General features: G+C 43.5%; 2 protein-coding genes across 3 annotated transcripts in view; both read right to left on the minus strand.

Moving 5' to 3' along the window:
- GTF3C3 (general transcription factor IIIC subunit 3) overlaps positions 1 to 17482 on the minus strand; it is a 47675-nt gene extending 30193 nt beyond the window's left edge. The window contains exons 1-6 of one of the 2 annotated variants that reach the window (XM_040971913.1): positions 17290 to 17482; positions 16442 to 16535; positions 8253 to 8446; positions 7131 to 7254; positions 1065 to 1256; positions 427 to 592 (exon numbers count right to left, since the gene is read on the minus strand). In XM_040971913.1, coding sequence (XP_040827847.1) covers positions 427 to 592; positions 1065 to 1256; positions 7131 to 7254; positions 8253 to 8446; positions 16442 to 16535; positions 17290 to 17391 — 872 coding nt within the window. In that variant the 5' untranslated portion in view covers positions 17392 to 17482. Of the gene's footprint in view, positions 1 to 426; positions 593 to 1064; positions 1257 to 7130; positions 7255 to 8252; positions 8447 to 16441; positions 16543 to 17284 lie in introns of both variants that reach the window. The other variant, XM_040971914.1, reaches the window with a different exon arrangement.
- A 7725-nt stretch (positions 17483 to 25207) lies between these two features.
- Positions 25208 to 26600, minus strand: CUNH2orf66 (chromosome unknown C2orf66 homolog). Its single transcript, XM_040971915.1, has 2 exons — positions 26414 to 26600; positions 25208 to 25375 (listed from the first exon to the last, which is right to left on the minus strand). Exons 1-2 carry the CDS (start codon positions 26534 to 26536, stop codon positions 25208 to 25210), a joined length of 291 nt encoding a protein of 96 aa, XP_040827849.1. The 5' UTR covers positions 26537 to 26600.
- Between the last annotated feature and the right edge of the window lie 464 nt (positions 26601 to 27064).

The following is a 27064-nucleotide window of genomic DNA, read 5'->3' on the forward strand; positions in this document are numbered from 1 at the left end:
ATATGGTAGTGCACAGCACAGTAACATATGCCAACTCTAAGAGAAAAGTTCCATTCTTAAGAGATTATTCTAGCACTGGTCCAGATAGATTAGACTTTGGATCACAAACATTTCATACACAATCAACTAAGTTGTAGAAAGGCAAAAAATCATCTTTCCAGAACATGTCTTTTAAAGCCTGAGCATTCGAAATTTAACTTTACATACAAAAATTCCTAAATAATCACAGCTTACTGGAAAACAGAAAAGTATTGGGGGAAGGTAGAAACAGATGGGGAACCACTTGTATTATTAGACCGAATATAACATACAAAAGCCAAATGTATTCTTGAACCTCAATGAAAACTATAGTCTATTTCAAATATATGCTTTTATTTTACAGAGCAAATAATAAGACTATTTATAAGTAGTTGAGTCGAAACTTACTTTGCCATATCTCTAGCCAATTGCATAAAACGCTCTCCATCCGATGGAGACAAAAGATTTAAAATACGCCTATAGCCATCCATGGCCATTTTATGATCACCCATCTGTTCATAAAGACTTGATCGCTCCCACAGGTAACGGATATTAGTAGGGTCATATTTAAGAGCTGAAAAGAAAGCAGTACCAATTACATATCACAAAAGGTGGCACCTAGTACCTCAATGTAAACTGTCACAATGTCAGAATACTTAATAAGCACTCTAATTTTCCAGTTGAATCAAGGGAATTTTCCTGGAATAAAACTATTTTCAAAGGAACTCACATTGGTTTGATTTAAAACTACATAAAAATCTCTAATCTTCATTACTCTAGTCTGCTAGTCTGAAGTTAACACAAAGAACAGCCGAGAACCAACACTGATCTCAGTGAGTAACAAAGTACCAGTCACCTACCAACTTCTGTCCACACAGGAGCTTATTAGCTGTAAAGTCCCTCACAACAGATCTCAAATACTAATCTCAGGTGTCACAGAATAAAAAGAACAGATATATTTTACCTAACATCAACCCAGGGCAGCAAACACAATTAACAAAAAAGTCCATTATATAACATATAAGCGAAGAAAAGTATTTTCTTACCTTTTGTATAGCAAAAACTAGCCTGCTTGATATTGTCTCGTTCCAGAGACATTTCTGCCAATCTAACCCATTCCTCTGTGTCGCTGGGATTTAAATGTGCAGCAATCAACTCAAACTGCAGTGATCTGTCCATGTCACCTTGGTCTTCATATATCATGGCAAGAGTAGAAAATGGCTCATAAGCTAGAGGAGCTGCAAGAATTTTAATAAATAAATTACATTTACTGAGGGAAGAGATCTGAGCTGATGTTAACCATATGGTTCATACTGGATTCTTTTAATATCTAAATTTTTTTTAAAGATTTATTTATTTTTATTGGAAAGGCAGATATGCAGAGGAGCAGAAACAGAGAGGAAGATCTTTGGTCCAATGGTTCACTCCCCAAGCAGCCGCAACCGCTGCAGCTGAGCCAATCCAAAGCTAGGAGCCAGGAACTCTTCCGGGTCTCCCACACGGGAACAGGGTCCCAAGGCTTTGGGCTGTCCTTGACTGCTTTCCCAGGCCACAAGCAGGGAGCTGGATAGGAAGTGGTGCCGCCAGGATTAGAAGCAGCACCCATATGGGATCCGGTGTGTTCAAGGCAAGGACTTTAACCACTATGCTACTGTGCTGGGCCCTAATATCTAAATTCTATATGTACAAACTAAATGAGTTTAAAATGAATACTGTATTTGCACACACAATTTTCTATAAGCAAAATATAATTTCATCAAAAAATTACTTTCAACAGCCCCCCTTCACTAATAGCTAAACATGGTTTAGTAACTCCGAGGTTTGTTCCTCTTGACATAAGCCACATTTCGGGGTTCACAGGTCTGGATCTGGCTCCCACAGCAGGGTGGAGGAGATGAATAAAGAGAAGGCCCAAAGCAGGACAGCAACCCAGAACAGTCAATTGAATGGTGAATCTACATTTCTGAAACTATCTCCAAAACAAAATGTAAAGGTTGTTAGGGATTACAGCCTCAAATACCATCAAAACTAAAAAACAAAACTGAAACAAAGGAACAGTTAATATTGGAAAGCAGGACAAAATATCCTGAAGGAAAATGGTTTACTAATCCTATTTCTGGGAATACAAAAAGTAGCAGTCTCAAAGTACACCGCCAAATAAGTCAGGAAATTAGCGTAAGATTTCTAAAAGGACTCTAACTAAAATCCTGTTTGCTGGCTGTCACTTGGCAACACTTTAGGAAAACAAAAATAAGTAATTAATCACAAAAATCTCCTGAAAATATCCTTCAGTACACCATAGATGTGCTGTTGAATACGGAGGTTAGATATGAAGTTTAAAGTAAATCTTCAGAGGCCAGAATGTGGCACAGGGGGTGAAGCTGTTGACTACACCACCAGGATCCCATTTGAGTCCCAGTTGCAACACTTTAAATCCAGCTCCCTGCTGGTATGTCTGGCAAAGTAGCACAGGATGACTCAGACACTTGGCCCTTGACACCCAAATGGGAGACCCAAATTTTAGGCACCTGCTTTTGGCCTGTCCCAGCCCTGACTGTTGCAGCCATTTAGGAATTGAACAAGCAAATGCAAGATCTGTCTCTTCTTTAATTCTGCCTTTCAAATGAATAAATCTTCTTTTAATTTTAAAAGTATGAGGTCCTGTTTCCCAAAAAAAGAAAAATCAAATATACATGCACATATTTAATATTTGATACGTATACATCAAAAGAAAAAATCATCTAGCACTAAACTAAAAAAAAAAAAAAAAAGATTACTCTTCTACCTCCAAGCATCAGCATTTGAGTATCGCCACCGGTTCTAATCCCGGTGGCTCCACTTCCCACCCAGCTTCCCACTGTAGCCTGGGAAAGCAGGAGAGGACGGCCCAAAACCTTGGGACCCTGCACCTGTGTGGGAGACTTAGAAAAAGCTCTTGGCTCCTGGCTTCAGTTGGCTCAGCTCCAGACGTTGAAGCAATTTGGACGGTGAACCAGCGGATGGAAATCTATCTCTCATTCTCTCTGTAAATCTGCCTTTCCAAAATCTTTTTTTAAAAATTAGAAAATATTTTATGAGATCTGTATTTACATAATCTCAAAATTTCTCCCTCCTTCACAGTTTTTAAAAGTGGCAGCAATTAACTTTAGGGTAGAGAAACCTAGAGAACAAAACCAACCCAATTGTCAAACATAAAGTCACCAGTAACGGGAAGAAGGAAGTGCTGCTGAGTGAATACTGAAAGGCAGGTTTGCTTATGCCTCATTCCTACAGAAATCTTGCAGCCTAATCATGAGGAAACTGAAAAAGAATCCAAACTGGGGCAGCATTTTACAAATTAACTGGCTTGTTCCCTTCACATGAACATAAAGGGAAGACAGAGCAACATTCCTAAGAAATGAGACATAAAAGGACATATTTTAGGCCAACTGGAGAACTGAACTATGGACTTTATCAAATTTCATTTTTAGTATTGTGGTTTTAAGAGAATGTCATTTTATGTAAGCAATGTACCAAATAGAGGGTAAAGGCCCATGTTATCTCAATTTCTTTCTGATCACATGTGTGCATACATGTGTGAGTATATAAGTGCAGGAGAAACCTCATGTATGGTATGTGTGAGAATGGGATGGAGACAGCGGTACGGACCAAATGAGACAAAGTATCAAAGAACAGTCAATCTGAGTAAAAGACATACAGTTCTTCTTTGTCACATTCTTGCAACTTTAGGTAAGTCTGAAGTAAGTTTAATATAAAAATGTAAGGAAAAAAATAATCTAGTAGTGCCTGATTTGGAAAACAGAATAAGAACACCTTTCAAGGGGTTTTAACACAGTATGTCTGCTGAGGAGAATCAAGATGGCCGAATAGGGTAAGGACACATTTAAACAGAGAAACATTTAATCAGGATGAAGCAGAGAGGACACATTTCAGGAAATAGGAGAGGACAGAACAACAGCAGAGGAGTATTTGGAGACTGACAGACACAGGAAAGCAACGGACACAACGGTGTGGTGTTGCAGTGACTGGTACTGCAGAGGCATTCAGCTAACAGCAATCTGAACTCCACCAGCAGCTGGAACTCCGCCAGCAACCAGGTGGGAAGGGACTTCACTGGGAGCCTGGGAGGTGAACCCACAAAAAGAACTGGGTCCGTCCTGCTGGTCTGTTTAATTTGACCAGGAGCAGAGACAGAGCAGCAGATCCCAGAGGGGCAGTGCGAGAACAGGGTGGATTTCATAGCCCAGTCAGCCCCCTAGAGCTGAATTGGGCACCATTTTGCATGAGGAGGCAAAGGCAAGGGAAAGGATGGAGCATGCGCTGAGCTGAGAGTGAACTCATTTCTGACTCAGTGAATTGCATCAATGTGGCATTCTACAGGTTCCACCCAAGACAGGTCTGGGTAGCGCTCAGACCTGATGGCCAGCAGATCCAGAATTTGAGCAGTGGTACATCAGGCACCATTTTGTACACAGTGGCAGTAGCTTTAGGACTTCAGGGGATAACAGTGAACTGCGCATGCGCTGATCTCATGAAAACGCGCTGAGTTCAGCAAATTGCACTGGTCCTGCAAGAAAATAATACCAACTGTGCCACTGTACCGGTCAAAATAGGTCCGTATGGACCTAATGTCCAACAGGTTCCAACAAGATCAGCACCACCAACAACCTAATTAGATAGGACACCTGGTGTCTCTCTAATCCTGGGACCTGCTCCAACCAAAAGTGGGAGAAATTTCAGTTGCAGAGTCAACGGTGCAGCCTCAGCAAAATATCACAGGAAGAGGAGAGTGGTGAGCCAGGAGCTGGGGCTGTGGAGACAATGGTGGAAATCTGACATAAGAACCCAGACCTGAAACTTGCTGGAGATTGTGCACTAACTGCAATAAGTAAAATCGCATTGTAGACCTGTGGATGACACAGCTTAGAAACCTGTCCCAAGGAGAAGACTCTGATAACCAGAAGTGCAATGACCAAGAGCAAAAGAAGAGACAAAGGCACAATGAATATTACGGAAAACTCCCCTGCAAATGAACAAAACCCTTTGCCAACCTCAGAGTTAACTGAGGAAGACATCGAGAAAATAGGGCATACAGAATCCATAAGACTCATTTTAAAGCTTCTGATCAAAAATGAGAAACACATACTGAGTTCAAAGAATTTAAGGAAGCAATGTATCAAATCAAGGCTGATATATCAGAAATTAAGAACACAGTAGAGCAAATTAAAAGTACAGTGGAGTCTCCAAAATAGAATGAAGCAAGCAGAAGGGAGAATCTCAGAATTGGAAGATATTTCCTGTCATCAGAGAGAAGCAAACAAAAAGCTGGAAGCAGAGCTGGATCAGGCCAAAAAAAAAAAATTCACGTATTGAAAGACATTATTAAGAGGCCAAATATAAGAGTATGGGAGTCCCAGAAGGTGCAGAAAGAGAAGCAGAGTTTGCAAATGTATTTAATGAAATAATTAAGGAAAATTTCCCTAATCTAGAGAAAGAATTGGGAAACAACATCCAGGAGGGGCACAGAACTCCCAACAGGCTTGATCACAAGCGATCTTCACCAACACACATGATCATCAAGCTCTCTTCACTTGAACATAAGGAAAAGATCCTTAAATGTGCACGTGAAAAAAATCAATTGACATATAAAGGAATGCCAATGAAACTCACAGGAGATCTCTCTCAGGAAACTCTACAGGCAAGAAGAGAATGGAGTGACATATTCCAGATTCTAAAAGAAAAAATTTGTCGGCCTAGGAGAACATATCCAGCAAAGCTTTCTTTTGTCCTCGAAAATGAAATAAAATTCTTCCAGAGTAAAGAAAATTTGAAAGAATTTGCCTCTGCCAAACCTACCCTACTAATGTTACTTCAAGATGTTCTCTTGGCAGAGAAGAGGAATATCACCTACCAAAACCAAACGCAAATGGGAAGAACATCCCAGTAAAATGAAAACAGAAGACTAAACCAATGAACAACCCATCCTAAATTGACAGGACCAAAGTACCACCTATGCATACATGTTAAACTCTGAATGTAAATGGCTTAAGCTCAATCAAACATCATAGATTAACAGACTGGATTAAAAAACAACACAACATCTATTTATTGTCTAGAAGAGACACAGTTCAACAAAAATCAGCGGAAACTATATTGCATGGATTTTGTTGTTTTCTGTTAGTTTCATGTCTTCAAAACACTTTCTTGTGATTAAATCATTCAATGACTCATAGATCATACAGCAGCATCATTTTCTCCACGAAGGTTCTGATTTTCATTTCTTCAGCTACACGTTAGGCATTTTGTAGCATGTTATTTTACTTCATGGTGTGGTTGATTTTTTTTTTTCTCTCATGTTGATTTTGTTTTGTGGCTCTTCATTTAAGGGGATGTGTAGTAGCTGTGTAATGGAGACTGTCATATCTAGTAACATGTCATTTAACTTCATGGTGCTGTAAATTTCTATTTTTCTTTGTATTGTTTTTGTATTATGACTTCTCATTTAAGGAGATGTACAGTAGCTGTAAAATAGAGACTAACATCCAGATGTGAGGATACAATGTAGTATGCATTTCTACTTCCAACAAAGATGGACCTGCAATGAAACTGTGTGCTGTATCTTGACAATAGGATGGTGGACTCTCTGCCATTGTCCCTGCCCGCAATGATGGACATATGATTGTGTATAAAGAACTATATCCTAGCAATGATATAGAGGAACTAGGGGGGGAGGGTATTAGGGAGGGGGTAAGGTAAATGCCAGGAGCCTATGGAACTGTATCATAAAATGATAACAATAATAAAATCTTTTAAAAAAAACACAGTATGCCTGCATATTTAAAAAAGAGTAACAGTGTAGAAGTCTAAAACCCTTGCTGTTAATACACAAAAAAAACCTATCAAAACTTCAATAAATATTAATATTTCATTAATTCAGCCTGTGTGATTTTCATTTTCTTGGTAATAATTCCTCTTCAATGTAAAAACTAGCGTATTACTATTAATACAATCACCTGCAGGTTTCTGAATGTGTCTTCCAATTAGTAGAGTTTTCTTTTATAAAAGTCAGACTCTTAAACTGCTGTTATCAGGGAGGCCCCTACAGAAAATACCTTGTCTTATGATTTCCATGCACATCAACACTGCCTCCTGATGCTCTCCTCGAGCAAAGCGGATATTGGCTTCTCCCATGAGACCTCTCAGAGCTCTGGGAAGTTTACTCCGAGGTCTTTTCTCCTGTGTAGAAGAAAAACAACATTTCAGTGAAAATATAATGCAATCAAGAATTCAACTCTAGTCATATTAATACAGAACATACTAGACCTAAAAATGTCCTTTGAAAAATATCCTTAAATCTTCTAAACATAGAACTAGGAACTACATGGCAATAATTCTGAGTTTAAGAATAAAATCTACATTACAGGAAAAGTCTAAAAGTCAACTGCAGTAAACAACAGAGTAAATCTCAAAAAAAAAAAGCATTGTGGTAAAAGTTCAAAGCATAGTAAAGCATACAAAGAATTACAAAGGTACTAGGGCAGAATAAATTGTGTCATAAAATGAATTTATATATGATAACTTATTATGTAAACAATCTACTAGAGACACTTCTTTCAAATTTACAAAAGTTGAAAATTTGGTTAAGGGCCCAGCTCGGTAGCCTAGCAGCTAAAGTACTCACCTTACCTGCACCAGGATCCCATATGGACGCCGGTTCTAATCCCAGCAGCCCCACTTCCCACTGAGCTCCCTACTTGTGGCCATGGCACAGTAAGCTAACCCTCCACCTGAGGAACCAGCATTCCATATGGGCAGTTTGTGTCCTGGCTGCTCCATTTCCTGATCCAGATATCTGCTTATGGCCTGAGAAAGCAGAAGATAGCTCAAGACCTCGTATCCCTGCACCCATGTAGGAGACCCATGTGGCTCCTGGTTCCAGATCAGCTCAGCTCCAGCCATTGTGGCCATTGGAGAAGTGAACCAATGAACCTTTAAATCTTTCAAATAAATAATAAATTAAGAAGTTACAGATTTTTAACTTAAAAATTACAGAACAGTTTAACAGATGCAATCTTTGAGGTTTTACATAAAAATTCTCCAAAAGGAAATATACAAATAACAAAATTTCCTTTCTTATATTTCACATTGCTTCCCAGAAGCAACTTAAAGATCTTTCTCAATATATATAATCTTCCTACACTCTGTGTATAAAGATAAAGTGAATAACAACTTACTTTCATCATTTTCTTGGTTTCACGATTCAGAACCATCTCCAACACAAATACATCGCCTGCTGTGGGTTGCTCAGGTGTTTCTTCCTCCTCCTCCTCTTCCTCCTCCTCCTCTTCCTCTTCCTCATCTTCATTCTCTCCAAGCATGGAAGCAAAGACCTTGTGAACTGATTTACTCACTCCATCTGATGTTTCCCCTAAGGAAAGACACAAGCAGATTGGTGGGGGCAGGAGAATGCATTTTTGGAGAATAAATTTCTACCCCAGCAACATTAAATTATACAGTAGTAAATGAATACTTCCAAAAAACTCAAAGAATAAAACTGTGACAACTCATGTATTTTCTCTGTAGGAATGGCTTATTCAGGGCAGTTATCTGGCCTTACATGTGGGACACTTGTTTCCCTTATCAAAATGCTTGGGTTGAAATCTTGGCTCTGCTCCCAATTCCAGCTCCTTGCTAAAGCACGCCCTTAAAAGTATCTGCTGATTATGCTAATACTTGGGTCCTTTAACCCTTATTGGAGATCCAGATGGAATTCTTAGCTCCCAATTTTATCCCAGCCAAGTCTTGGCTGATGTATCATCTAGGGAGTGATTCAGTGGATGGGAGTTTGCTTGCTGTGTCTCAAATAAGTATTAACAAGAGGAGGAGAGGGCAGTGGGGGTGGGTGGATAGCATTGTGATATAGTGGCTAAAACCGCCACCTGCTGCTCCAGCATCCCACATGAGCACTGCTTCAAGTCCCAGCTGTTCCAATTCTGATCCAACTCTCTGCTAATGCATCTACCAAAGAGCCCCTGTGCTTAGGCCTCTATGCTCACGTGTGAGACACAGAAGAAGCCCAGTGGTTTCAGATCAGCCCAGTTCCAGTCCTTACAGTCATCTGGGGAGTGAACCAGCAGATAGAAGCTCGCTCACCCGCCCGCCCTCCCTCCCTCTCAGTAAATCTGCCTTTCAAAAACATCTGAAAAGAGGGGAGGGAGGGAAAAAAAAGAATGAGTCATACTTCAGACCTCAATCATATGGAAAAGCAAAATTAAGTGGAAAATTAGAAACATAAGCTTTAATAGTCAAAACAGATAAAAATAAAAGAATTATAGCCCGCCATGTCAGCCATTAGGAAGTGGAAGCTCTGCACTTGCCCATGCTCAGAGGCCTCACCAAAGGCCACAAAATAACCAAAAAGGAGGAGCAGGTCAAAGTACAACCACGGGCCCGGCGCAGTGGCGCAAGTGGCTAAGTCCTCGCCTTGCACGCCCGGGATCCCATATGGGCGCCGGTTCTAATCCCGGCAGCCCCGCTTCCCTTCCAGCTCCCTGCCTGTGGCCTGGGAAAGCAGTCGAGGACGGCCCAAAGCTTTGGGACCCTGCACCCGCGCGGGAGACCCGGAAGAGGCTCCTGGCTTCGGATCGGCATAGTATCGGCCCGTTGCGCTCACTTGGGGAGTGAATCATCGGACGGAAGATCTTCCTCTCTGTCTCTCCTCTCTGTATATCCGCCTTTCCAATGAAAAAAATAATAAAAAAATAAATCTTAAAAAAAAAAAAAAAAAAAAAAAAAAAAAAAAAAGTACAACCACGACCACTGGTGCCTTCCCAGCTGCACCAAGTCTGTGCAGGACCCCATCCAGGAGGTGTGTGGCTTTGACCCATACAAACACTATGCCACGCAGCTGCTCAGGTCTCCAAGGACAAATGAATCCTGAACTTCATCAAGAATAGAGCGGGGACACATCCCTGTGTCAAGAGGCAGGGGAAGGGGCAGAGCTGTGTCCTGGCTCCAACAGGAAAGCAAGTAGCTGCCAAGGAGGACTGGTGCCTCTCTCCTTGCATAACAAACCTGTCCAGGTCCTCTCCTAGGCAGTGGAGAGAAGGGCAGGACACTGAAGCAAGCAGTCAATGATACTGGAAATGGCTTTCAATCATAATTAAACAGTTCACAAGCACCTCCCCAACCCCAAATTATAAAACAAAACCGTAAGAATCCAACAAGCCTTATGGCAGAAACCATATACTATAGCACAGTGGTTAAATGTAGGATGGGCTATTGGATCCCTGACACCAGCCACCACATGCTTGTAGTGAGCTGTCCCCGGGCCTGCCTGGGCTCCGGGGCCTGCTCCCTTCAGGGTAGTACACCAAGGGGGAAGTCTCCTGGGCTGGACTGGATGGATCCCAGGACCTGGGGCCCACCCTCCCACCCTCATTGAGCAGTGGACAGGATTGGGGAGGGGCACAACCTTGGGCTTGGGGGTTTAAACTTCCTGCAGCCTCTCAGCTGTTGGTGGGTCTCAGGCCAGGGCATCTCATACCCATCACTCGTGCACATGGTGAGCTGTCCCCGGGCTGGCTGCCCCAGCCAGAAACACTGGGGTTTTAGTTCTTTGAATCGCTGCTTAAGTAGCTCCAGGTTGAACACATTGTACTTCTGGGATATGAATTAAACCTAAAGATTCCCAATGACAGTAACTCTTCCTTTGAAAAACTTGTAATCACTGGACAATGCTGAGCACCGAACACCAGTCCATGCCAAAGCTAAGGCTGGGGGTTTGTCCAACAGAATATCTTATTACCTGACATGATGATGGATCAGGAGACAGGTCACATTAGGCAGGGCCATGACATTAACTAGCACTCAAGAACCATATCTGGGGGTAGATTCTGTGGGGGATGTGAGGGCCAAACCCTGTGGAAATTCTAGCCCCACTGGTTAGCTCAAGAATTGGGGTGGTGATGGACTAAGCTAGGTGTGACCAAGGAGCCTGCCATCAATCACTGGTAAAGGAACTGAAAACAGTCTGGAATGGTCAAGGCACCAGCACCTGAATGTGCATCCTGAATAGGGGTGGAGTGGGCTGCAACGTTCATCAGCTCATACAAGGCCAAATGGAAGGCCAGACTTCGCCGGGCACTGGCCTAAACCCAATGGCATGTATGAGAACTGGGTCTGGGAGTGGATTAAGTGGAGGAACTTGGGAAACTCCCCTGGCAAGTCATAGCCTCCACTGGTGAACATGTGGTCCAGACCTGGGGGTTGGACAACCTGGGAAAAGTAGCTCCAACACCTGGCTAATGTGTGAATTGGTAATGGAACAGCGTATACTTGGCAGGACTGAGCAAACCTTACCCCCCAAGCAAAACTAGAAACCAGGAGGGAGCACAGCTCATGCTGAGCTAGGCTCTTGCTCCTACTGGTCTGCATGAGCCAGGGACGCTAAGCCACAGTGTCTAAGGCAGAAGTCGGGACAAGCGAGGAGCTGAGCCAAGCTGAGTCAGAGCAACCACTGGCATGCGTGTGATCTATGGCTGGGAACAGGCCTGGTTGGGGAGCTAAGGGGACAACCCTAGCTGGGTTGAGGTTCCCACCAAGGGGCATGTAGGCTGGAATGGGGCTGCATTCTGATCTGGAAACAGTTGTAGTCTCCCTTGGCACAAGTGTGGACTGGGACTGGATGTACCAGGCTGGGCCAGACCCCAACACCCTCTGGTGTCCTGGAGGACCAGGGTAGATGTATGACGCACTAGGCAAGGTCTCAACCCCCTACTGAGCAATGTGTGAGCCATATGTGGGTATGGACTAGATGCGGCTGGGCTGAAACATCCAACAGCAAGGACCAGTTTGGGTTGAAGGCCAGTCAGAAAAAGCCACTGTTTCTGCTAGGACCGGAGGTGAACTGAGTAGGGCTGGCTCATGGTTTCCCTGGTATGCACAAAATCTGGCATTGGGAGAGGTTCTGATGGAGGAGCCTGGGCAACTCCTCTGGCAGGACACAGACCTGGCACGTTAGCGCAAGAAGCATGATAGGAAACAGCCCAGAACAGGCCATGGAAAGTTTCCGACTGGCATACATTTGGCATGGGTCGGGGGAAGACCAGGCTGAATCTGTCCACGTCATCCACTGGCAAATCTGAGCACCAGAACAGAGTGTGGGCCAAGCCGGGTTCGGTCACAACAGAAGCTAGTGCACAATAAGGAATGCCAAGGTGAGGTTGCCTGTACTGGATGTGACTGCAGCGCCCAACCAGCATGCGTGAGAAGCAGGAAGGGAGGGGGCAGAGCTGGCAAGGGGAATAAGGGTGCGGGTCCCCTTCCAGGACAGCTACTCCCACTGGAGAGCGTGGGCTGGGATGGGGACAGACCAGACGAAGCAGGGCTACAACACCTGTGTGCCTCATGTGGACTAGATCAGGGAAAAGCCAGGCTGGGCTGATTATTTCTAACTGGTACAAACAAAACTAGGGTGGGTGAGGGTTGTTTGGGCTTATCTGTAGCATTTGCTGGCAGAAGCCGGCACTGGGGGCTAATTCTGTCAAGTCAAACCATAGAACCACCTGGAGAGTGCATAATCCAGGAGTGGCCTAGAAGGGAAATAGTGGGTTCCTCCCTCTTGAGTTATCATGCCCACAGGAGAGCACAAAAACTAGGACAGGGGCTGGGATGGCTAGACAAAGAGGCACTCAACAGCATCTGTGTGGGCTGCATACTTGAACTGGTTAGACGGAACTAAGCTTCAATACCCATCTACATGCATGAGAGCCGAATGGGATGTAGGACAGATTGGACTAGTCTGCTACACATACCTGCAAACAAGGGTGGGGGGGTGGGCCCGGTGGGGGTGCTTAAGGGGTCTCTGACTAGGTTGCAGCTCCCACTGGTTTATGCGAGGGCCAAGTATGTGCTGGGCAGAACCAGACTGGACTGCAACACCTATTGGTTCCAGTGGAAGTCGGGGCTGAAAACAGAACCCAGCAATGGCAACCACCAGCTGATCGGGGCGATGGATTGTGCCAGGCCCTGTACTTGCTAGTACATACAAGAATGTACTAACAGTACAGTGTGGCCTAGCGGCTAAAGTCCTCGCCATGAAAGCGCTGGGATCCCATATGGGCACCGGTTCTAATTCCATCAGCTCCACTTCCCTTCCAGCTCCCTGCTTGTGGCCTGGGAAAGCCATCGAGGACGGCCCAAAGCCTTGGGACCCTGCACCCGTGTGGGAGATCCGGAAGAAGTTCCTGTCTCCTGGCTTCAGATCAGCATAGCATCGGCCATTGCGCTCACTTGGGGAGTGAATCATCGCACGGAAGATCTTCCTCTTTCTCCTCCTCTCTGTATATCTGACTTTCCAATAAAATAAATAAATCTTTTTTTAAAAAAAAAAAAAAACAACAAGAATCTGGTCTGGAAACACCTCAGACAAGGTTTCTCTGGGGATCTCCCCAATTGAAATGCTAGACTCAGAACCCTAACCAAGAAGAGAAAGACAGAACAGGTCAATCAACTACCTCAGCTATACACTGGGCAAACGGAGACTCAAAGACGGACTATGCCAATCAGTGGATTCTTCAACAACCTCATCGTGCTTGGAATGGCGAGACTGGCAGCGATTCATAACTGGTGAACTATCAAAACCACTTGAGCAAGTATCTCAGAGCATGTACCACATCTGGGACCTGGGGTGGGTAGGAGACTGGGTGGGCTTCTCCCTCAATATCCCCCTTTACCTCAGATACATGAAGGAAACAATATGGAAATAATAGTCTTACCCACTTTCCTATAGCCCTTGAATCCTTTTATCCTAATTAACTACGTAGATTGTCAAAAATATAACAACAAAAATGGGGAAAAAAAAAAAAGTAGGATGAGCTATCAAGAAAAATGCAGTTTATGAAATAAATGCATGGATTTCATAGTTGTCTGTGCCAAATAAATGTATCTTTTAATTCCATTTTCTCTACAAACCTCATATGCAATCAGAAATACCCATCATAAACCAGGTGTTTGGTAGCAATTAAGTTGCCACTTGGGACACCTACAGCCATATTAGAATGCTTTGCTTGTGCCCTGGCTACTGCACTTCAATCCTAGCTTCCTGCCAATTCACACTTTAAGGGCAGGAGACAAGGTTCAAGTATGTGGGTCCCTGCCAGCCACCTGGGAGGCCTGGATTGAGTTCTAGGATACTGGTTGTTGAGGCCCATCCTCAGCTGTTGTGAGCACTTGGGGACTAACAAGCAACATCTCTGACTCTCCCTAATTCTGCTTTGCAAACAATTAAGCAAAACTGCATGTTCTGAGTAACATATCATTATTATGAAATCAGAGGGGTCATATTTAAGAAGCTCAACCACTAAGGTTGAAAAAAATGTGTAAAATTTATGAAACAGAAACAAATGAGAAAAATCATAATTATTTTGACACTAAGAAACACTTGATTAAATCTAATATTGATACCCAATTTTAAAAACTTCACTATAAATGAAAAGGAATATTTGTAACTTAATGAATATTGTCTAAAAAGTTTTCCACCAACAATTCTGAATTACTAAAGTTACAGGGAATGAGATAAAAATGCCTGCTATCAACAACTTCGTTTCAATGAAGGTCTGAGTCAATGCAACTAAAAAAAAAATTCATGAAAGATACAAAAATAGTAAATTAATGTCACAGATACATATAGAAGATCCAAAAGAACCTAACGGACTACATGAATTTTGTGAAGTTGCTTGAAATAAGGTCAGTATGCAAAAATTTATTTATTAGCAACAATGGATCAAAAGTCAATGATCCTCTACATAATGTGTAGGGAAGTCACTTAAGGGCAAGAATTTGGCAGTAGTATTCACCAATGCCCTAGAGGAAAAGTTAAATTGCTCCTACTAGCCACTTATCTCTATTAGCAGACTTCAATACCTGCTCCTAGTTGCCCCCTCTCCTGCCCTGAATACACACTCACACATGAGAACTTGATGGAGTTACGGAACTCCTTCCAGGAAAACTGGGAGCTTCCTATCTCAACAGGACTGACAGGCTCGTGAGAGCCTAGGCCTGACCACTGCGGCTGAGCCCGAGTGGACTCGGCCCGCCAGCCAGCGCCTAGGTGCAGCTTGCAGCACTGACTGGCAGGCACCCACTAGCACCTGCTGCTGTAACTGCACCACAGAATCCTGATTATCAAAGAGCATCTCCTCTCCAGGACAGATGACCAAGGTTCCTGACGGCTACCGAGGTGGCCGGAGAAGGGTGAAGTTTGCCTCCAACCAAACCTGGAACGGATGGTGGAATTCTGGAGGGCCCCTCAGGCAGTGAGACCACCTTTGCACCAATGAGGGGCACAGACCCATATCCCCCACCAACAAGGGCCGAGGCGACCCCGTTCCCACGTCAAGGAGAGTTTAAAAGGGCCCCTTCCCTGTCTCCTCTGCACTCTTCTTCCTCTGCAGCCCACTCCTTCTCGTCTGTCCTTTCTGCTGCATGGGAAAGGGAAGCCCGTGACCGTGGTTCCCTGAAATAAAAGCCATCTAAACTCTTTTCATATATTTGGCTGAGTTATTCTTTCCCTGGTGATCGGCGAATCTAACATTTGGCAAGCGGCGAATCTAACAATTCCGAAGTCAAAAGTCGGCTTCCTTTTTCCATCTCAGCCGTCTAGCAAACCAAGAAACTGTGACCCCATTTTTCTTTTTTCCAAACCTTTCTACCCCACTAGGTCCAGAGAGATGGGAATACAGTTTGTTTTGTGCCCTCCTGTCAGTCTCTGCTCTGAGTACAGTTTAGGTGAGTTCTAATCAGCTCCCAGAGAGGATACTGTTCAGCTTGTGAGGGAAACCTGATATGGTTGAATGGGTACCATAAACTGCTGATAACAAAGGCACATCACTAGGAGTCCATTTCCACATTAGGTCATCAATTAGGCTCTGACACCTTTAGTTACTGAATGCACTACTCAAACCTAGTAGCTGAGCATGCTAAGGACAGGATCATAGAATGAAGTCATATACTGAAATATCTATACTGTGTCTGGGGTTCCATCTAAGCAGCCACTAACACTGCAGCCTGACAATTCTAGCTTACGTCACTGTAACCAAAACAGAGGTTTTGAAGTCACTTTTTTTGTTATAGAATAAGTAGTCACCAAAGAGGGCCAATTCAAAAAACACTAATTCTAAAAAAATTGCCTCCACAGAAAACACTAACGTCAATTCGAAACATTTTTCCAGCACCAGAATTCACCTAAATAACCATCAATCGTGAATCAGTAGCTCAACAAATAAGAGCAGGTACTATTTACAAGCACAAGGCTTAGCATAAACAAGGTACTCAGAGTTTCACTGAAATGAAAAAAGCCAATGTATTTTCACTAAATTACTTTGATTTGCCGCCGCTGGCCAACGATCCCCATCCCCCATACCTTCACTGTCCTGTAGTTTTGTGGAGTCAACCCCAGAGGACGATGGGACTTCAGAGTCCTTCGGATGCTCTTCAGCTGGCAACTTGGCTTTTTCCTGTAGACTCCGGGATCAGAAAATCAATGAGCCCTGACGCTGATGATCAGACTAAGCTCTTCCTAAAAGGGGTCTTATTTTCCATTCCTATACAAATTGAGCTGTGCATCATTTCATTAACGTGCACCTAACAGCTCAGAACTTTAAACCAAGGTACCCAGAGCTCCTAATCGCATGCATGCATCGGCAAAGAACTGCCGGCTCATTTTAAGGTTCAATTACTTTTCATTTTCTCTTGCATTTCAAATAAGATAAGCAGGGTTCACGTGTGTGAATATTTATTCTGACGATGGAGTTTTCTTCTGGGTGCTAATTACACAACTCCAGGACAAGACCACTCGAAAATGGAAGCCCGAAGTCTCCGGTTTAGAAACAGAAATGAGGACCTAGAGAGAGGTGGGCCGCCCACTCACGACCCCAGGCAATCACCAAGGCAATCCCACACTGTGACTCCAGGCTCTCCTCCCGCCCGTCATTTAGCCCACCGGCGTTAAGCTACTAAGAAATGAACTTTGGGTATTTATCAAGAGTTCGAGGCCGCTGGGGTCCAGGGACGGGGAGGGAGGTAGGGGTGGCTGTTACCAGAGACAAAGGAAAATGGTAACAGTCTGAACACAGGCGTGAGAGGTACCAACTAGATTTCTGGCGACAACGAGAAGCCGTGGGGAGCTCCTGGCCCACCCGACGACAGCGAAGGGGTCGCCTGGGTCCCCCACCCTATCAGTACCAGGACAAGGGCCTAGTATCGCCTCACTTTCTTCTCGCGGGTTTTCCGCTCTTCTCGTCGCCTCTCGAACTCCTCAAAGGAAATTTTCCCCTCCAGGTAGTCGATGAGCTCGGGGCTGAACCCCGACATGGCTGTGAATCCGTCGGTTCGGCCGCAGCAGCCCGGAGAGCAGACGAGCAGAGCGGCGGTCGCGCACCGAGCCCGGGCGCCGCGGTCCCAGGGTAAATTAGGCCGGCCTTCGCCGCGGCCGCCAGCCCAGCGTTCCGTCTGCGCGCAGGCGCGGCGCGGCGGGGGCGGGGCCTGTGGGTGGATCCAGCCTGTGGGCGGGGCGTCCTCGCAGCCGGCCTACCCGGCTGTGTCCTGTGGGAGGCCTGGATGAAAGGTGTAAAGATATTCTCCTAAATCTTGATGACTGCTCTCAATTCTTCGGGAAGATGTCATAATTCTCACTCTCAATCCATTTCTTTTTTCAAGTGCTAATTTGGTCTTTGGTTTAGCGATTTGTGCCATCACATGGCGGTTTTCACTTGATCATGTTTACCTGCGGGAAAGCTTAAAACCTGCCTGCGGCTTAATCTTCCTATTCCCCCACCCCCTCGCAGCACCTTCCTTCCCCTCCTTTCTACAAATGCTCTCCTCCCTCAGACCCCTCATTCTGCAAATATGCTCACCGGGACCTCATGTTCCACCCCCGCAACACCCCTTTTTCTCATCTTCTCCAGTTCAAGCAAGAATCACGTACTTGGTACGGTTATCATACAGTTTCTCATTTACTCTAAACCAACCCATGTGCTATTCATGTTACATACCTGTCTCAAAATAACCTTGGAAGTGTACGTTTTCTGTCTCTTCTCTCTGTAACTCTTTCAAGTAAAAAAGATAGAAATGTAGCATGGTCTTGTCAGCATGCCAGGGCAGAGGTGAGAGAATTACCAACATGCAGTGTCTGGGTACAGGTGTACTAGGTAGACACACACACTCAAGACTCAGTCCCCACCAGCTGCCAACAGACCCGCCAATGCACAAGTCAATCTACTGTGGGCCTTAGGCTTTCATCGACAGCTACTGTCAATTATGAGGCATTTGTAACTAGAAGCTCTCAGCCCAACACTTTACAAGTGCATAGTGGAGAATCTCAAGTGAACACCGCTCCTTGTCCTTGAAATGGATAAACCTGTAAGGCTGTGACCGCATAACATGGGGGGTTGGTGTGAAAAGAAAAAAAAAAAAAAAGGACAACAACCACCACTGCTAGTTGAGTAAAACTTGAAATTGGAGAAATACTTCCTTTTTTTTATGTCTATTTTTATTTGAAAAGTGATTTCAGAGAGAAATCCTTCATTGGCTGGTTCACTCCCCAACTGGCCACAACAAAGCCAGGACCTTCTTCTGGGTCTCCATACAGGTGCAGGGGCCCAAGGACTTGAGCCATCTTTCTTTGCTTTGAAGAACCTCAGTATCAAAATCCCAACCATTTGTTCATGGCTCACTGCTACTAAGAAACTGTAGGAGCTTGCAGGCTAAACGGCCTGCGTGAGCTTTAGCAGCCTATGTGACCTTTAGCACCAATTGGTCCCAATTCTGATGAATCAAGGCTCACCTAAGTCTGGTTATCTCACAGGTGGCTCCAAGTAATTAAGTTCCCTTAGTTGCTGGAGGCATGGGCTGTCCAGCTGAGAAAGGTAGGGAATATGTGGTATTTCCCCTCACCTTGCAGGCTATTCTGAATTGCCCCTTTTCAGGCTATTGTGGACTGCCCCTATAAAAACCCTATGAATGTGCTATTCGGGGACACACTCCCAGTAAGGGGTGTTGGTCCCGGCCAGCTGTCTGCTCTCAACCAAGAACCCAGGCTCGAATGTGCTGAGCTTCAATAAACTGTCCTTGTTCACTTGGATCGACTTCAGACTCCTGGTGATTTCCAGAGATCTCAAAATCTAGGCACAACAGCTTTCCCGAACCATTAGCCAGAACTTAGGTCAGAAGTGGAGTAGCCAAGAAGTGAACCAGTGCCCATACAGGATAGTGGTGCTGCAGGTAGAGGCTTAGCCTACTACACCATGGCGCCAACCCCTGAAATGTGGCTTACCACTCCATCATTTTTCTAAAACAGCCTCACTTTTATGAGGCTTGGCTCATTAATAATTATGTGTTAGATTGAAAAAAAGTTGACAGTAAGAGAAACTGCAATTATTGTACGTGAAGAACCTAGATGTTTTCTGCTTTTGTGATTCTGCCTTAATTGCTTGGCTGGGGGCTGGGTGAACTCTAGGTCTGACAGTTTACATGACACCCGGCAGGGCACCTGGCAGGTCACGTAGGCAGACCACTTCCCCGGGGAGGAGGTCCCTGGTGTTTGATAAGATTCACCGCCCTATAGCCCATGTACCTTTTGGAAGTTGCTTGCTTCAAACCTGCCAAAAGAAACCTGCCAACTTCTTCTTTTTGAAAGTTAGCAGTTGGGCCCAGTGCAATAGTGTAGTGGTTAAAGTCCTCGCCTTGAATGCGCCAGGATCCCATATGGGTGCCGGTTCTAATCCTGGCTGCCCTGCTTCCTATCCAACTCCCTGCCTGTGGCCTGGGAAAGCAATGGAGGATGGCCAAAGCCTTGGGACCCTGCAGCCACGTAGGAGACCCGGAAGAGCTCCTGGCTTCGGATTGGCTCAGCCCCAGCTGTTGCAGCTGCTTGGGGAGTGAACCATCAGCCGGAAGATCTTCCTGTTTCTCCTCTCTGTATTTCCACCTTTCCAAGAAAAATAAGTAAATCTTAGAAAAAAAAAAAAAAAAAGAAAGTTAACAGTTAAAACTGACCAGTTATGATGCATACTTACATGGAATTGTCCTGAAATGTATAAGAGCCTTGTGCTGTTCAACCTCAGCCCCTTCCCTTCTCTTTTTCTGCCCTGCTGGTCCTGCTGCAGCTGCCCCTCCCCCGCTCAGCCCTAGGCTAACCTGAATAAACCACCTTTATGCATTAGCACCGAATTCAGACTCAATGATTTTCTGGGGATTTCAAAACCCGGCACAACATACAAACAGGCACAAAACCATACATTTACTTCAGCAAGTATTTAATGAATCTTTGCTAGGCATTATGCTAAAAACTGTAACAATAAAGATGAAACTGATATGATCTCTGCCCACAAAGTCCTCCCAATACCCCAGGGAAAACAAACAAACAAACAAAAAACTTATTACAACAGAACACATTAAACTAGGCCCAATCTGTTCTTGCAGAAATAATTTATTCTTGTTATCAGTCATCCATGAAAAAAGCCATGGTAGAGTATTTTGGAATGGACAGCTTGTGCTACTAAGAGACCTCCATTTGCTAGATAGTAAAACATTTGGCAGGAAACACACATACACACACACAAACTATCCAGAAACATACAAGAAATGTAGCCATTCCAATTGAAAAATCTGAGAGTGAGATTAATTCAGTATGAGTTGGGGCAAGGAGTGAAGGCTGGCTGGAAAAGATGGGAGTTTCACCTGTCTCTACCCTCATACAGAAGATGGAGGGGTGGGTTTAGCAAGGGTACTTGCTGCCCCACTGTGTGTACGTCTGTAAGTACTGGCGGCAGACATTGTCCAGAGGCTCTGACAACTTCTAGAACCTCGTATTTCTTTGCTTTTCATTTCAACTTGATTGTATATGTTTGTCACTTACCTCTATTTGGTATGAAATTAAGACTGTAGGATCTTTGAATAATCTGCTGAAACTGGGAAAGCAGTTTCTTTCTTAGGGAAAAAAAATAAATTTTAAAACCAAACTCCTATTGCAATGAGTGAGGTCCCTTTCAGATAAAAATAATGATTGATAAAAGGTGATAAATGTAAAAGGCAAATTTAAGAGACAAGCCTGAAGACAACCTCAAACTGGAAAGTTTATCATCTCTTTTACTTTGTGACATTTTATTTTTAACTCCTACAAATGCACTCAATGTTCTTTGTTAATGCTTAGTTAAGGAAGCAGAAACACTCCAAAACCATATACATAAGGTATGTATATCTTGAAGGTCCACTTATTTATATATACATTTGGAAATGTGGAACAACAGCATTACAAATAAATAAAAATGAGGGAGAAAAATAACAAAGGTGTAGTCAAGGCCATGATTGACTTTTCTAAGAAGCTTCATCTGTGGTTTTGAAATAGCCAGATACCTGAAATAACAAGAAAATGTTACAATGAAAAAGGAAGACTGTGAAACCAACATGAAGATTCCCAGTTCAACTTTTCTTTTTCCTTTAAACTTTTTTCTTTAAAGATTTATTTATCAATCTCATGTCCTAGATATTGTCAGTATTGACTTTTTAAAAATGTTTATTTTTATTGGAAAGACAGATTTACAAGAAAAGGAGAGACAGTAGAGAAAGATTTTCCATCTGCTGGTTTGTTCCCCAGGTGGCTACAATGACCAGAACTGAGCCAATCTGAAGCCAGGAGCCTCTTCCAGGCTTCCTACAGCCGATGCAGGGTCTCAAGGGTTTGGGCCATCCTCCACTGCTTTTCCAGGCCACAAACAGGGAGCTGGATACGAAGTGGGGCAGCCAGGATATGAACTGACACGGGTGTCTGGCGCATGCAAGGCGAGGACTTTAGCCACTAGGTTTCTGTGCTGCATCCAAGTCATCCTATTTTCAATGAAAACTGTGTTTTCTTTTTCTTACCAAAGATGTTGGTAATGGAGTTTTAAATTAACCCGAAGCTTGGCTTTGGGAGCAAGCAGCAGCTAAGACACCCAGGTATCATATGGGAGTGCCAGGTTTGACTCTGGGCTCCAGGCTGCAGACTGCAGCTCCTGGCTCCAGCTACCTATGCAGGCTGACCCTGGGAAGCGGGGGTGATGGCTCAGATCACTGAGTCCTGCACACAGGTCTGTCCCTGGCTCCTTGCTGCTGTAGCCCTGAACCAGCGCCAACCACTGCGGGCATGTGGAGAGGGAATCAGTAGAGGTGATCTTGCTCTCCCTTTCTGCCTCTGAAAAAAAAAAAAAAAAGGAAAAAAGAGGGACTCAACAGGCTAATCTGCCTTGCAGTATCAGCATCCCATATAGGTGCCGATTTGTGCCCTGAACAATCCACTTCTGATCCAGCTCCCTGATAATGACCTAAGGAAAGCAATTGCAGCCATTTGGGGAGTGAACCAGCAGATAGAAGATTCTCTCTCCCTCTGCCACTCCTTCTCTTTGTACACATGTCTGTCTGTCTGTCTGTCTGTCTGTCTTTCTTTCTCTCTCTTTTTTTTTTTGTAGACCTGACTTTCAAATAAAAATAATCATTACAAAGGAAAAAAAGACTATTTCACAAAGTTGTACAGTCCATATTTTTCAAATATCACCAACTGGGTATTTTGTCAATTTCCTGCCCTTTAAATATTACACATTCCATGCTCATGGAAAAAATTATGTTTTCTATTTTTATTTCTAAGGTAAAACTTAGAATTTATAAATTATAAAGACAGAAATTAAGGCTTACCAGCAGCTTGTCTGCCTCATATGAAAGAGGGTTCTCTGGTACTAATAATTACTTTCTATGTTAGTGCCAAAAACCATACGGCCCAAGGGTAAAAGCTAGACCAGGAAAACATTAATGTTATCAGTTGTATTTTCTCATTTTTGGGTAGTAGCCAAGCTCATATTTCAGGTGGTAACCTGCTGTTGTTTTTTGGAATAACAACCACTGTGTTGTCTAAAATAATCATACTTAAAATAACTGATAATAAAAACCTGTGTTTCGGGCTTGGTGTGGTGGCCTAGTGGCTAAAGTCCTGGCCTTGAATGCTCTGGGATCTATGTGGGCACCAGTTCTAATCCTGGTGGCTCCACTTCCCATCCAGCTCCCTACTTGTGCTCTGGGAAAGCAGTCAAGGACGCCCAAAGCTTTGGGACCCTGCAGCCACATGGGAGACCTAGAAGAGCTCCTGGTTTCCGGCTTCGGATTGGTGCAGTACCAGCCGTTGCAGTCACTTGGGGAGTGAATCATTGGACGGAAGATCTTCCTCTCTGTCACTCCTCTCTGTATATCTCTGACTTTGCAATAAAAACAAGTAAATCTTTAAAAAAAATCTAAGTTTCACAAGCGCAATGATTTGCTTTCTCACAATTTCATCCATGCACTTGCAGAACAATGGGGAAAGATTTTAATTATAATTCTATTCGCTTTATTATTCAACTGAATACAAAACTCCTGGACTGGAATCAAAATGTATGTTTCAAATGCACAGTACTTGCTCCTTTTAAATAAGTGTTTGTTTGATAGAAATGTCAAAGTTACAATAGTAATGAAAACTGAATTATAAACAAATATACTTTCAACTTCCTTCCTGTGGGGAAAGAACCATTTTTACTCATATCCCGTTTTTTCCCTAGTTGAGGAAGTTCAAACCCAAAGATACACATAAACTTCCTCCCCAAAGAATTAGTCTTTGATTTTTTATTTGCTACTTACTCCAACTGCTTAATTCCAATACTGATTTATATATGATGTTCTATATAGCTTAGCCATCTAATTTGATATGATTAAGGATGTAAGTAAAACTATATTTCATTTATTTAATAATTCTATTAAATAACAAATTGGGAATTTTATTATTTTATTTTCTCCTCAGAAAACTGTGCTTAAAAATGGGCCCGGTCAATTAAAAATTCACCTACCATATGACCCAGCAATACCACTTCTAGGAATATATCCAAAAGACTTGTTATACAACAAAGCCACATGTACCCCAGTGTTTATCGCAGCATAATCAATAATCACAAGAACTTGGAAGCAACCTAAATATCCATCAACAGAGAACTAGATAAAGAAACGGTGGTTCATCTACACTATGGAATTATGGAATGCTACTCAGCGATTTAAAAAAAATGAAATGCATTACTGTGTGGCCAAATGGGCCAAACTAGAGACCATTATGCTAAGGGAAATGAGCCAATCCCAAAAGGTCAGATATCACATATTTGCTCTAATATAATATAATATGATATCAAATTTAGAGATATCAGATGTGAATCTTACTCTATGCTACTCAATGTTACTTCACACTTACCTATACCTGATGTAACAAGAACTTGTGATGTAATTTATCAATCAACCATCCACAACAGGTTGATTGTTTATAATCACCTGAGATGACCAATGTCCCTTTATCACTGCTACTGGTACTGTCCATAAACACCGAAGACCTAATCCTCACTATACCTACATTAAGGCCTCAGGATACAAGAATTAACCCAGGACGAAATGTCAGTCTCCTACATGGCTGGGAGACACTCCAGTAGAAGCATGATGGACTTGGGAAAATTCACGATGGACACACATTATGAACCTAGAGGGGAGAACAGAATGGAGGGGAGGGAATTTGGGGGAGGGGGAGTGAAGAGCCCACTGCCAACTAAATTGCATCCAAAAACAAACAAAAAACAAATGGGCCTCGTGCAGCTGCCTAGTGGCTAAAGTTCTCGCCTTGCAAGTGCAGAGATCCCATATGGGCACCGGTTGGTACCCCAGCTGCTCCACTTCCCTTGCAGCTCCTTGCTTGTGACCTTGGGACCCTGCGCTCACGCGGGTGACCCAGAGGAAACTCCTGGCTACTGGCTTTGGATCAGCTCAGGTCTGGTCATTGTGTCCACTTGGAGAGTGAACTGCTGCATGGAAGATCTTTGTCTCTCTTTCTGCAAATTTGACTTTCAATAAAAAAAAATCTAAAATAATAATAACTGTCACTTCCTTTTAAAACCAGATTGCAACATAACTGGAATAAATCCAAAAGCTTACCAATGATGAGTATCTTCAGAACTGAGCACTTAATAAGGAAATGCAATCAATTTTAAAATGCACAGTTTAAAATGTCTCCTTTATGGCAGAACTGCACGTTTGGGCAGATCCCAACATGGGGGAGCTATTCTCACCTGCGCTCCAAAGACACTCAGCCTCTGAGTTAACTGGAAAAGGAGTTTTTCTGCTCTTCATAGTCAGCAAATGCAGAGGCAATAAGATCCGACTGGAAAGAGAGGGGTCTGGGATTCTCATTCACGGAGAAAGTGTTTGGAAACCTTCCAAGATCAAGACCTCTGCCCTTGAAATACGCCTGAAGACTTCTGAAAAACTAGAAAGAACACATTCAATGTCATATGTGGAACTGCAAAATTAGAGACTTTTTTTGTACCTGTCTTCTCCCTTGAATTGACGTATAGGTTAATCCAGCAGGTCAGAGAATGAAAGTGAGGAACTAGAGGTATAACCCTCAGGTACTTCTCTTTTCCCTCTTGCCTTCTTTGTGATTCTTCGTGATTCTATTTTCTGGGTGAAAATAGAAGAAAAAATAGCAATGGTATAAGAGCATCAGAGAGGATGCTTTGTGGGGCATTTCTGAACGCCAAGGTCAGAGAGGAAACTGAACTCCACAGAGGTCAGCTTTGTCTCCACTGCCTCTGGTGAGAGCCCAGCCACTGCCTGCTGCAACCGTGTCTTTCAGACATAAGGGTTTCAGAAATAAACAGAGAAGCTGTGCAAAGTGGCATTTATTGCACTGTTGTTTTAGTCCTATTTTGTTTTACTTCACATCTATTTTTTTTTTTTTTAGAAAAACTTATACTATGAAATCACTAACCTGTTCAAAAAAGTTGGCATCTTTTCACTGACATTTTCTGGATAAGAATACGCTGAAAAAATGCCTAGTAAATTGAGAACAGCGCAGAGACGACTTTCAATTTCTGCCACCGTACTTTGTCAGGGCTGATTATATGACAAAACGTTGTATCATAAGTTCAATCTAAACTGTGTAAAAAAGGCAGTTCGATATGAGTTGTATGAAAAGCCTTTTTCTGGTACAGTCCTGATTTTGCATACACACTAAAATACATCTAGAGTCATTGTGTCTATAAGATCATCTACAAATGTCATGTACTGTGTGTGCGTAAGGTTTCTCCTAAACCAATGTTTCTTAGAGGCACAAATTTAAAACAGCCGGTAAAAATGAGAAGGCCAGCCACTAGTCTAGAAAACCCCTGGTTGGGTCCCTTTGGGGAGCCTTTTGAGCCCTAAGCTGCCTTTCCTCCCCCTTGTTCCCGAATGCAGTAAGCACCTGCCCTTGGCAGGCCCCAGGTCCATCCTGCAGCCCAGTGCATCCTGGGGAGGTTCTTACCAGGTCACGGTTTCTAGGGTTGCTGAGTGGCTTCCAATTGTCTTCATTTCTCAGCACAGCTCCATGTACATGCCCAACCAGTCCCAGGATGACAAACAGCAGCACAAGGGGCACCTTGGACATGCTGGAATGAAGCTGACTGGAAGGAGATTGCTGGTAGTTACTGAGCAAGACGGTCAAAGAGGAAAGGAAGAGTAACATTCATAAAGTAGACAAGGGGAAACTAACATTATCAGCTCATCAAAAATTTGCAGCCGTCACTTTGCCAGATTCAGTAGCAAGTGAGACCCCCAAATACAGTTGGCTAGTGTAAAACAGTCCATGATGATTGTCGCTGTCCTGCAGCGATGGACTTGATGCACAGAGCCTGTAATAACAGGTGTGGACTCTGACTGATGGTCCAAAGTTTATTAGTGACATCAGACTTTATACACTGAGGGTCATATGGGATAAGGGAGGAAGTATCGAGCTTATCAACCAAACCCATCAACTGTTTCTATACTTTTGTTTGGAACCCCTTTTGTTTTGTATATTTTACCAAGCATTCTCATTCACCTGCTATCTACTCAACTGTTCTCATACAAATGATATCCAATCAGTTACACAAAAGGTATCCATTCGGTCACATGACTGTGTATGAAGAACTACATT

This window comes from Ochotona curzoniae, unplaced genomic scaffold (genome assembly GCF_017591425.1).
Source record: "Ochotona curzoniae isolate NIBS_2020 unplaced genomic scaffold, NIBS_Ocur_1.0 contig_2210, whole genome shotgun sequence".
NCBI classification, from domain to species: domain Eukaryota; kingdom Metazoa; phylum Chordata; class Mammalia; order Lagomorpha; family Ochotonidae; genus Ochotona; species Ochotona curzoniae.